Consider the following 13,240-nt stretch of genomic DNA (forward strand, 5'->3'; position numbering starts at 1 on the left):
TTAATTGGGTGGTTGATAGGAAAAATAGTTTAAAAAAAGGGGGATGTCCTTTACATTGGGAAATGATCTCTGCTTCCTCATATATTTCTGATGTTCTTCTTTGCAGAATGTTAAAAAGAAAATGTATGGTTGCACTGAAGCATTTTTGGCTGATGCCAAATGGATTTTGCACAATTGCATTATTTACAATGGGGGTAAGTGTGTGCTTGCTTCCAGGAAATTAAAATTGTGAAAAGAACTGTAATAGTAGAGCAGTTTCTAGATTCATAGTTGGTGAATGCTGAAAATATCTACCTATTAACTACTCTAGTGCCTAAAGAAATAGAGTATGTTTGGAGAACTGTCACAGGAGCGGAGCAAAGCTGCCTGTGCTCATCTCACCAACGGTCCCAACTTTAAAATGTGTGGTCTTCAGTGGCATGCAGAATGGGGAGTGCTTTGTAAAAGCTTTATTTGAGGAAACTATATTTCATGTATCAGTTAAAAGAAGCGCCTCAACAATACAGTTGCACTGCTATTTAACAACCTCCATGCAAATGCAGGAACAGACGAGAGAATTCCAGACTGAAACTTGACTCTGAGTGATACCCCTCAGAATCGTCCCAATGCAAACTGACTGGGAAGGGGTGTTAAGAGAAAATCTTTCACATAGCTATTGCCATGTTATGCATGGGATTAAAGAGGAAATGATAGTTTATTGCTTTCACAAGCACTACATTTATACAGACTTTAAAATGCTTTTTTAGATGTTTTTCCTTTCAAATGGATCTCATTTACCTGAATATTGAACTTTTTTAGAAAGAAAATGTAAATTTTCATCTAATTTTAGGACAACAATCATTTTAGTTGATCCTCTTTCCTTATCATTCCCTTAGGAAATCACAAATTGACACAAACAGCAAAAGTCATAATCAAAATCTGTGAACATGAGGTACGTGTTCCCCAGTTAATTTAATTTTTCTGGCTGTATCAATTAAAATGTAAAGGACATTTTTATAGATTCATGTGTGAAGTATAAAATGTTTGTTTTAATCATAGTTTCAGTCTTTAAGTATGATAGTCTTAAACTTGCTGGATTAAATTTGCTAGTCTTAAACTTGCTAGTCAGATGTGTAAATGGTCATTTGCAATTGCATTAATGCAGTGGCAGTTCTGAAAGTCTGGGCCTGAGCATTTGGCACTAGAAAGTTAAAACTGACTTTTGTAAACGTAATTTATTTGACCCATAGCAGTTGCAAATTGTCTAATGATCTGACCCTTTGTATCTAAACTCACCAATTTCTACACCTCTGGGTCATCCCATCAGAGCCCCCAATTCTTATAAAGAAGTTCTGAAAATTTGGTAATTCTGAATAATACAAATTAAAAGCGTGGTGGCTGATCTTGTAATTCTCCATTTGTTTATTTAAAAAAACCTTTTACATGAGGAATAAAATATTTTATATGTGATTATGAATGAAGTGTCTTCTCTCCTTCTCAAACTAAGATTTTATTTTTGTCACTGAGACACAACAGTTATAAAATATAATCTAAATTGTGATCTATGATGTGACAATTTATTTTATCAACTATAGGATACACCTATGATGGGTAGAGAAGTATTACATTTTACTTTAACAATGGTAAATTTTTCATCGTTTTAGTTTAAAAAGAAGTATATGCAGCTTAATCATGGTGATTCATCTGTCCTGAATAATACCTCATCAGAATCCTTCAGTGTATCTTTCACATGTAAAATGTTCTGTCTGATGTCCCCAACAACCAAATATGGGGAAGAGCAAATGCTTCTCAAAACCATGTTATAATGACTTGGCAAAAAGTATAATTATCTACAAAGTGATCTGTGGCTGCACATTTTCCTCCTAGTGATAGCAGGATCCTAGACAGAATAGAATAATAATGTTTTAATCACAGCTTAGATTGTTTTGAACTCTGCAGTAGCTGCTCACTTTCTTGTTGCAGATGAATGAAATCGAAGTGTGTCCAGAATGTTATTTAGCTGCTTGCCAAAAACGAGAGAACTGGTTTTGTGAGCCTTGTGTAAGTCAAAGATTTTTGTAGTTTAACACTTTTCTTAAGCAAAAAAGTTACCATTAAGTGTGTATGAATATATTGTTTCTTGTGCCCCTCATTTTAAATCAGTGAGTGGTTATAGATCTGGACCAAGGGAAAAAGTTTAAAAAGCTGCTTATTGTGGCTGCAATGGATATGAAAAGTCAAAAGTTGAGTTATTTGGTGTGCTCTTTTGCACATCCATGCTCCTTCATAGTGGGTCCAAATGGATTTCTCGGTTCTGGGGAACAAACACAGAAGTTAGGGATTTTGCTAAACATATCTTAATGTTATCAGAGATGTTTGACTGTCGTACTGTGCACTGTTACAAAGGATATGTACAGTCTGATGATTACAGGTGGTGTTGACATCTAGTACTGGATGATGGAAGCGTTTTAAAATTTACTTGTCTCCTGCTTATTCCCCGGGCCCCCAAACAAAATATCCTTCTTCTTAGGTCATCTGTGCTTACATGTGATATTTGGAAGCAGGGTAGGATTTTTAATATGTGAATGTGCATTTCTGGGCTTGAAAATGTAGCTTGCACATCTTCTGATGATGACATTTTAAATATCATACCAGGTATGCATAACCTGTAACAGACATATATTAAGACACAACTTCTCAAGCAGAAACCGATAATCCAAGAGCCTGACCCTTCAAGCCTTCTGCATGCAGAATTCTCCTGGCTTCAGGGGAAATGAGAGCTTGCAAGACCAGGCTCATACTTAGACAGAGTGCAACAAACATTTAGGACAGGGAAAGGAAAAAAGAAAGCTATCAGAACATCCAATTTGAATATGTAGAAGTGCTGGTGCTTTTTCAAAGAACTGCTGCTTACATTATTTTGATGGGTTTACTGTGGTTTCTCGTAAGTACATATTGTATTTGGTTGACATTTTAGATTTTTAAAAATTATAATTATCATTATTATAAAGGCTAATTTCTAATGGTTGGGATATGCATAAACCTAAAAGCTGCATAATAATATACAGTTTGCAGAATAGTGATTGATTAATTCATGGAAATAATCATTGGGTACTAAGCTCTTCCAGACAGGGATTGTATCTTCCTTCTTATTTGGAAAGTGCCTTATGCATTGTGGGCCTTGTTGCAATCTAAATAATGAATAAAATGAAAAAACACTCTGTGTGTCAGAAATTGGAAAATAATATATTGCTTACAATATTTTCTCACTGTGTGCTGTGCATCTTTCTCTAGAGCAATCCCCACCCTTTGGTCTGGGCTAAACTCAAAGGCTTTCCATTCTGGCCTGCTAAAGCACTGAGGGATAAAGATGGGCAAGTCGATGCCCGTTTCTTTGGCCAACACGACAGGTGGGAATTCAATCAAAATATGTGTGAATTGGCTGTGCTTTCTAAATTGTGATAATTCTGCACTGTCAGAAGTTGTTTACACTATCCTGTCTTTGAATGTTTAGATAGTACTGTTCCGGCTATTACCATCAATGTGTTTATCTGATCTAATCTATCTAAATGTTTTTAAATTAATGTTTTGCCACATATTAAAATGAGGAGATATCTTTCATATCCATGTCCTTAGTAAATTGTTAAGATGATGGTTTTGTATGGCTGAAAAACCATGGATGTTAGAGATGGAAAAAGCCTTTAAAGTGTCTGTGTCCATTCTCTGGCCAGTGTAAGAATAAATACATCATTTTGGATGAAAAATTCACGTTGTAAAATGTAGTATCCTCATTTGAAATGCCAGTTTTGCTCCAGAGAGAGTTTGGTTAATTCATTTCACTTAGCCTGGTCAGAGCTCTACTAGATAGAGGATACAGTGACCATTAACAGTGGGTTTAGCAAGAATTGAAAACATGAATCTATAGGGCTGTATGAGGCCATGTATTTATGTACTCTTTATGGCTATGGAATAATTAAGTCAGAGCTCCTGGAATTTTACAGTCACCTGTATGTTTGGTAGGTCTGGAGTTGGATAGCTACATGAAATCACGCAAAATAAAATAAAATAAATTCTCGAAACCTCTCTACAGCGCACCTGTCCTGATAGAACTTCAGAGTATACTACACAGTATGCATACAATTTTACACTGTAAAGAATGCGCATGCCACAACTGCTAAACAGTCCTTCTAAAACAAACTCTCTGATAGGCTTTTCTACTTTGGCCTTAACCCCAGGCAGTCTAGATTCGAAGATTGTTTTTTAGGGGATCTTTTTACAGACTTAATGAATTTTCTAGGTGAGGAGTCATTTCACTGGTTGTGTTTCTGAGTCAAAAAATACATTAGTGGTAATCTAAAACACACATTATTTACCAAAAAAAACCCTACTAACGATGCAAAATTAATTAAAGTAAGAGAACATTCAAGATTTTTTAGAAGATACATTGTGTGCTTGTCTTGGGATGTTATGATATTAAAATAAATTAATCTGGGTTAAAAACTAGCAATTTCAAATAAACAATGTGGAATTTAATTTTATATCTTTCCTTTTTTCTTTTTGCTGTTTTGTATGTAGGGCCTGGGTTCCAATAAATAATTGCTACCTCATGTCTAAAGAAATTCCTTTTTCTGTGAAAAAGACTAAAAGCATCTTCAACAGTGCAATGCAAGAGATGGAGGTTTATGTGGAGAATATTCGTAGAAAGTTTGGAGTATTTAATTACGCACCTTTCCGGACACCATATACTCCCAACAACCAATACCAAATGTTGTTAGATCCTGCAAACCCAGCAGCTGGAACTGCAAAGACAGACAAACAAGAGAAAATCAAACTGAACTTCGACATGACAGCATCACCCAAGATTCTAATGAGCAAATCTATGCTGAGCAACACTGGTCGAAGGATTTCCTTGACAGATATGCCACGGTCACCAATGAGTACAAACTCATCAGTTCACACTGGATCCGATGTTGAACAGGATGCAGAGAAAAAAGCAACCTCCAGTCATTGTAGTGCAAGTGAAGAGTCCATGGACTTCATTGACAAGAGTTCAGGTAAAAGCTGAGGAAAGAGGGATGCTGCATTTGGTTAAAAACATTTTTTTATTAAATGTAATTAATAAAGACAAGCTTTTTCGCCTGGCAGTTTACAAGGAAGTTGTAGAGGAAGGGAGCAGTTTAATTTTATCCATCAAAAGGCACAGAAAAGAAATAATAGAATTAAACTGCATCAAGGAACATTTAGTTTAAATAGCAGGAAATTTTTGTAACTGTCAGAATGAGAGTTTATGCAGTCGCCATCACTGGAGATATTCAAGTTGAAACTCGATAGACAATTTTTAGGACAAATTTAAGAATAATTAGGTCTATACTACTGCGTGCCTGATTCACCATTACTTTACTCCATTGAAGTCAATAGAGTTACACCAGTGTAAAGCCCTTCAGTGCCAGGAGGCAGACTGGATAAGAGGAATCCTGGTCTAGTGCAGGGGTCAGCAACCTTCGGCATGCAGCCCATGAGGGTAATCTGCTGGTGGGCCGCGAGGTATTTTGTTTACGGTGACCGTCCACAGGCACAGCCCCTTGCAGCTCCCAGTGGCCGAGGTTCACCGTTCCCGGCCACTGGGAGCTGCGGGGGGCCATGCCTGCGGATTACCCTGATGTGCCGCATGCCGAAGGTTGCTGACCCCTGGTCTAGTGGTTAAAGCTCAGGACTGGGGATTAGCAGGTCTTTATTCTGTTCTCAGCTGTGCCACAGAGTTGAGCAAATCACTTAACCTGGATTTTTTTTCTTCCATAAAGTGGGGAAGATCACATGTACCTCACAGAAGTGTTGTGAAAATTGATTATTAATGACTGTAAAGTTCTTTGTGATTCTTGGAAAAAAGCAAAAATCATCTTTGCACCAAAGCAGCTGCTGCTGCAATTGTTGGCTAAGATTTTCAAAAGTGACAAATGTTTTGGGATGCCCAATATTTGGGTCACCAACTTCAGATGCCTTGAAGATTGCCTGCTTTTCAGAGAGTACCTTCTTAAAGAATCATTTAACTACTGGCACTAATACTAGGTGTAATTTCAAGGGAGCTAATAACTTCAGTTTTTAAGGGTAGGGGAAATGACCTATCTAAACGATATTCAAAGAGCAGTGTAAAGCATTTCATATAAAAATTTGGAAACTGGAAAAACTAGATAACACAGCTTAGGGTATAATAGTAAAATGGAGTGAATTCTCAAATGTTGCTCATCTTAAACACAGACCTTAATTCAAGAAACTACCATTCATGTTTCTCAGTCAAAAGAGGAGCCAAGTGTATGGGAAATAAATACATGAAATATTTGTTCCTTGTCCTTAATTTGTTTAAATTTCTGAGTTGCTGTTCTGCCTCCCTGTAGAGACTTTTATCTTGGATAGACATTTGAGAATTTCATTTCCTTCAAAATAACGTCTACAGAAGCTGTAAAAACCTTTCTTAAACCAGTTTGTATGTTGTCAGAGGGACTCAGCTTTTTCAGTGTCTGGGTGATTGCTCCGATAATATACATCCTTCTGAATCTCGCATTGTTTAGTGATGAACTCTAGTAGAACATCTGCTAGTGCATGTCATGATCAAGAAGGAGAAACTTCTGTACTAGCTGCCTTTTGCTTTAGAGAGCAGGGTTGCTGATAGCAGAATCAGTGCTTGATACTCATTGGTAGAGTGTTCATCATCTTGTGAATTGCCACTCTCCTTTGAAGTCCCTGAGTGTAAGGAATTGTAATGTGAGTCCTGTTTATTTCTCTTTATTTGGAGGAGAGGGGGGACTTTGGTCTCAGCGTGTGGTGAAAATTCACTTTTTGGGAAGTATTCCTCTTCATGGAGAAACATTCGTTTGTATTTTACAATCACTTTTTTTTAAATTGAGGAGTATTTGGATCTTCTTGCTAGTAGTGCCACCGTATAAGTGACATTGAGTGCCAGTCTTGCTCCCATTGATTTAGTGAGATTAGAATTGGGCCATTTATTTGCAACTCTTCCAGTTACAGCTACAGTGTCAGAAACAATAAGCCAGTTTCCAACCTACCTTTAGCATTTCAAAAGGAAATTTTTAATTATTGAACAAAATCTTTACTATATAAACTCTTTGCTGGTATGCTCTGCTCTTCCTGTAAACTCAGCAGAGTCAAAGCATTCAGAAGCATAAACAGAAGTCCAGTTTTTTTAATTTATTAATTTTGCATAACTCCACCTGATCACTTGATGTCTTCAGACATGATATGTTAAGCTATTGTGGCAAGTCACCTCTTTTCTCTTGTCAGCCCTAGTGCTTGCCCCTCTGGCAATGGTGGGCCTGGAGTAATAAGCCCCACTCAGGCAGGATTTGCCTTCTCCCGTCTGTGCTCCATTGGTTGTATTTTCAGGGTAGGCCTGAAGGTCAGCCTAAGGGATGATCCTCCACCAAACAAAACGGAAACAGTCTTATAAACAAAATCGGGAGGGGGTACCTCAGGTGTCAGTCCTTCCCTTAGCAGGCACTCAAGTTTGGCTGTCTCCCCCCCATGGGAAGGAGCACAGCCTCTCACCCTAGAGCAGCCTATTTCCCTGCTGCCACTAGTCTGGCAGCAGCTTGTCTTTCTCTTCCCGCCCCGAGGGGTTTTTAAAGGCCTCAGGCAGCCCTTAATTGGATTCAGGTGTCCCTAATTGACCTGAGGTAACCCCCTTCTCAGCTTCTAGGAAAAAGCGCTAATATATCAGCCTTCCAGGACCCTCTTGCAGCCATCAGGCCTGACTTTGTCACACTATATAATGTACAGGTTTCAGAGTACCTGGCTGAGCCATTACAAACATTGAATCTATCTCCCCTTGTAAGTATTCTCAAAAGTTTTTTTTCTCTTACTTAATTGGCCTCTCAGAGTTGGTAAGACAACTCCCACCTGTTCATGCTCTCTGTATGTGTGTATATATATCTCCTCGATATGTTTCACTCAATATGCATCCGAAGAAGTGGGTTGTAGCCCACGAAAGCTTATGCTCTAATAAATTTGTTAGTCTCTAAGGTGCCACAAGTACTCCTGTTCTTTATATAATGTACATGCTAAGTGTCCTATAGTTACCAGGCACTTAGGTTTTCTGTTGCCCTATGATATTTAACCTTTTTCTCTCATGCTACTTTACATAGAGTCAGTCATCAAGTCTTCAGTTGCCTTTGAGTGGAGGGATCCAGTTACAACACAGTTCCAGTTTGTGGAATAAACAGAATCTTAAGTAGTTTAGAATAGTTAGGTTAGTAAGTTGATTAAGCCCCTTTTCTTCTTTTTCTCCCCATTTAAAAAAAAAAATCCTTAAGTAACGTTATTTTCTCTCAAAATGCCAGGGTCTCCTGGCTTTAAATGCTGCATTTCCTGCTGGGAGGCAATTCCGATTTCTGACGGACACTCACAATGTGTCCCGTGCCTGGGGGAAATTCATGTGCCCGGAAGTGCAAAAATTCCGTGGTCTCACGGCCAGATCAAGAAAGCCAGAGACCTTAAGCTGAAACTCCTCTTAATGGAGAAGTCCCTCCATCCCACCTCAGACCTGGGTTTGCAAACTTCTCCGGCATGCGGCTTCTGACAGACACCCCCTCCTCCACTTCACAGGGAGGGGACCTGTCTTCTAAAGGACATGGAAAGAGGAGAGCTAACACTCCCGCTCTGAAGACTGCTCCAAAGAAGAAGCATTCCCCGGCTCCATCTACCGCTTCGGTACCGACCATGCTGCAGCGTTGTACCTTTGAGTCTGCAGGGACCTCCGGCACTGGCGGTGCCTTTCAAGCCGCAGACCCTAGGCGGGCAGGCTCTAAGAAGGAGGGAAGGGGGAAGACTGCCTCCTCTACCTCGGCACCTACAACACAGAAAAAGCGCTCGGTACCGGGTGACTCTGTACAACAAGCAACACTGCCACCTCCTGGTATTATGCTACATTGCACAGATACAGCACCGCAGATCCCCACGCTGTCCTTGGTGCGATCTATGCAGGCTCCGTTCCTACAGACACTGCAAGGTCCCCTAGTATTGCCACAATTCTCGGTACCAGTACCTCCATTGGTACTGCAACAGTTTCTTGCTCCTAAAGACTTGACAGTTGCCCCGGTACCGGAATCATCTCTCTTTGGTACAGATACTGCTTCGGTACTTTCGCCGCCGTTCACTCCAACGACAAGAGCTTCTCCTCCTGAGGATGTGGAAGGGGAGGCTTTCTCCTCCAACAGTCTTCACCCATGCCAGCCAGTGTTCGTTCTACACTTCAGTAGCACCCCAAACCTCCGACCCAACCTGATTTTCAAGGGTGGTATGGTCATCTGTGGGGATCCCTGCCTATGTCCGTCCCACCTCAGTGGGCATTCTGAGATCCATGGGCAGCTTATAGACAGTTTTACTCTAACACCACAACTGCCATCATGGAGATACACAGACATGCTATACCAAAATCCACAGTGCTGCCAGAGGCCCCTCCTAAACAGAATTTTGAGGAGGAGGAAGTAATCTTAGATCAGGAGGCAGCTCCTGCTACCTGCACCTGACTCTCACCAGATGAGACTGTTATGCCCTCTCCACCTTCTACCTGGAGATGATCTCAGGAACTTCCAGAGTCTCTTCAAACGGATTGCTGACAAGCTCCAGATAACCCTCGAGAAGGTCTCTGAATTGTGGCACGAGCTCTTGGATATACTCCACACATCCACCTCCTTTAAGATTGCCCTCCCGATTAATTCAGCACTCATGGAACCTGCGAAGAACATATGGCTGACCCCCACTACCATCCCTCCCACATATAAGAAAGCGGACAAAAAATTCTACATCCCTTAAAAAGGGATGGAATTTCTATTCACACATCCTCAGCCAAATTCATTGGTAGTTGATGCAGTTAACGAAAAGGGCAAGCAACATTCCTCCAGAACCACCCCTTCTGATAAGGAGTGGAAATGACTAGACTTACTCGGCTGCAAGGCCTACATATCAGCAACACTTCACTTCAGAATTGCCAATTATGAAGCCCTTATGGCAAAGTATGACTGCATAAACTATTGCAAATTTTCTGAATTTATTGACTGCATGCCAAAGGAAAAAAGGGAGCAGTTGCTCATTTCTGAGGGTCATCTCTTGGCTAGGACAGCCCTTCAGGCATCTTTGGACTCTGCTGACACGGTGGCAAGAGCCATCGCAACCGCCGTAGTAATGCGCCAGCCATCCTGGCTTCACCTGTCAGGATTCCCCAAGGAAGTCCAAGCCATGGTAGAAGACCTTCCGTTCGAGGGTCCAAAACTGTTCGCCAGCAAGACTAATGAGTCACTTCAGTTGTTGAAAGACTTGAGCCACTCTCAGATCTCTTAGTATTTATATATCTGCAATAAAACGTAAACAAGGCAGGTATTATACATTGCAGCGACCCAGACAAATCCCATACACACAGCAACTGAGACAATACATTAACCAGCGAAGTAGACCGAGACCAACCAGACGTGGCCCAAACTCCTCCCTATCCACCATCTCTCAACAATCAACATCCAAACAGCAGATTTGCAGGTTTGGTCGAGGGCTTGTCAGACCTCACCCATCTATTGCTGCCAACATTACATCCCACCAACCATCCCTTCATCAACCGCCTGATGCCGTTCTATCCAACCTGGTGAATCATCACTTCCGACAGATAGATTCTGGAAATCATTCCGTCTCTTCTATTTCAGTCTAGGGTACCCCATCATATCCTGTCAGTAACCCATTCTTTGACAGTCACAGGGAAGATCGTGACTGTCATCAAGGATGGTGGAACCAACCCTGCATGCCACCCACCCCCGTGGCCATACGGGGATTCCTGGACTGCTTACTAACAACAGTTCTCCACCGGTACCATCTCAAGGGGAAACTAGGCTTGTTCAGTTCTCTCCTCCCCAACCAATCCCGACCCTTCACTTTCCCCCACCCTCAGAGGAGGAGACGTTTGAGGAACAGGAAGCCAGGGCAGATACATGGGCCACGTCTCAAACACCCATTTCAAACACTTCCACCACCTTCCAAGGCTGACAGTTTTCAGCAATTTTAAGACCTCATAAAGAGAGTAGCTGACCCTCTTCAAATTCCACTCATAGAGGTCAGAGATTCACAACACAAGCTTTGGATATTCTACGGTCAGCAACGACCTCCAGGGTGGCATTACCATCAGTGAGACACTCCTGGGTCCAGCTAAGACTGTGTGGCAAACAACTGCTACTAGTCCACCAACATGTGGAAGAGCAGATAAAAAGTATTACATTCCCTGAAGAATTTTGATTTCTTGTTCTCTCACCCTCCACCTAACTCCATAGTAATGGATGCAGTAAACGAGCAGAGCAGGCAACACTTCTCCTGGTCTGCTCCACATGAGAAGGACCAAAAGAAACTGGATCTATTTGGCCGGAAGTCCTGTTCCTCAGTTCATGATCCTGAACTGCAGGGTTACTATCAGGCTGTTGTGGCCAAATACATTTTCACAAACTGTAATAGATTGATGGTCCATATTGAACACCTGCCACAGGAACATAGGGAGCAATTCCAGTCCCTCATTTCAATTATTAGCCAGAACCACTCTTCAAGCCTCCTTGGATGCTGCAGACACTGCCACCAGGTCCATGTCCAGAGCTGTAATTACTGTATGTGCAGAGTATCCTGGCTCCAGCTCTTGTGGTTTCAGAGAGAAGTACAGTACACTTTTGAGGACCTCCCTTTTGATGGTCGTAGGCTTTTTTCGGAGACCACAGATGAGTCGTTGCATACGCTGGAGGACTGTAGAGCCACTTTGTTTCCTGGGTATATATACACCTACAAATAAGAGAGGTTTAGTAGGGCACAGATTGCCTAGAGGTCATGTCCTGCTCAGTTTTCTGGATTCCATAGATCCACTCAACCCCCCCCCCCCCCCTCAAAAAATAAAAGAAAATAAAAAGACATAAGTTTCAGAGAAAGAGGGCTGCCCACCCACCTTCCACAACCACCAAACGGTCTCCTAAGCAGCAGTTTTGACAGGCAGGTTAAGAGTTTGAATCCTTCTGCACCTCTGATTTTACAGCTGCACCCATTTGTCCACCACCTTTATGGACCTCCTTTCCCATTTCCAACATGCCTGGAGGTGGAGTACTACAGATAAGTAGGTCATAGAGGACATAACATCAGGCTGTCATTCCAACCCTTCAGCTCCCTTCTTGAGCTTGTATTAAAGCAGGAGGGAAACACTCCTCCAGTTAGGCACAATAGAGTTGGTCCCTCCCTCTCACTTGGGTGTAAGAGGTTTTATTTGTAGTATTTCCTTAGATCAAAGAAGGAAAGAGAGTGGAGACTGATCTTAGATCTAATATTTCCAAACAAGTTTGTAAAACCTGAAAAGTTCAGGATGATGATTCTGGCAGCTATAATTTCTTCACAGGAGAAGGGGGATTGACCCTTGACCTACAAGATGCCTATTTTCATACACTCTCTTTGGACAGGAAATATCTACAATTCATTATCGGCCAGGATCATTTCCAGTACTGAGTGCTTCCCTTTGATCTCTCCTCTGCCCCAAGGGTGTTCTCCAAAGTCCTGGCAATAGTGGCTGCTTACCTCTGAGAGGAGGCTAATCCATGCTGTATTAGGAGGAGAACATCACCAGACAGACATTAAATTGTTTTATTTAACTAAAACAACAACGTTAAGTATTCTGAATTTTTTTCGTCAACAGCAAACATATAACATTTTAACAAAACAAGCATATGTCCCTCACTTCTCACATTTATCTCCAAACTTCTTCTCCTTGTCTAGATCTATTCTGCCCCCAACAATCTTTTATTCATTGAACTTTTTGAAAGGGATTAACTCTGTGTACATAAATTTGCAGAGGCACAATAGAGTTGAGGTTTGTTATTTCTCACCTCTATATATTATTTATTTATTTTAAAACATTTTTGTTATTAACAAGCATGTTACCTTTGGAGACACACACCCACAGTTTAAGAACTTTAAAACTAAGCATCTCTGATGGTATCTTCTAGACTGAGTACTGAGTCCCATTGGATAGATAGAAAGATTAACCTAAATAATCAATACAGAAGCCTGTGGAACCCCATAAAATTGGGTCCCTAATCCATGAACTATTGGAACTCATTTACAAAACTTTTCTTAAACATTACATGAATATATTGTCTCATACTATAGAATTAGAATTTATAATCTCTATTCCATGATGAGATAACGTTGAGCTATAATGTATCTTAATTAAAACTATCTTTAGATA

The 13,240-nt window shown here is 40.8% G+C and overlaps 1 protein-coding gene across 3 annotated transcripts in view; it reads left to right on the plus strand.

The window, feature by feature from the left end:
- The window catches only part of ZMYND8 (zinc finger MYND-type containing 8), a 106,684-nt gene that overhangs the window by 50,485 nt on the left and 42,959 nt on the right, over nt 1–13,240 (plus strand). For all 3 annotated transcript variants that reach the window (XM_026652629.2, XM_026652631.2, XM_026652630.1), the window contains exons 7-11: nt 107–194; nt 876–931; nt 1,963–2,040; nt 3,274–3,389; nt 4,555–5,033. In XM_026652629.2, the coding sequence (XP_026508414.1) occupies nt 107–194; nt 876–931; nt 1,963–2,040; nt 3,274–3,389; nt 4,555–5,033 (817 nt within the window). The remainder of the gene's footprint in view (nt 1–106; nt 195–875; nt 932–1,962; nt 2,041–3,273; nt 3,390–4,554; nt 5,034–13,240) is intronic.

The sequence above is a fragment of the Terrapene carolina genome, unplaced genomic scaffold (assembly GCF_002925995.2).
Source record: "Terrapene carolina triunguis isolate 2854851 unplaced genomic scaffold, T_m_triunguis-2.0 Scaffold130, whole genome shotgun sequence".
Classification (NCBI taxonomy): Eukaryota; Metazoa; Chordata; order Testudines; family Emydidae; genus Terrapene; species Terrapene triunguis.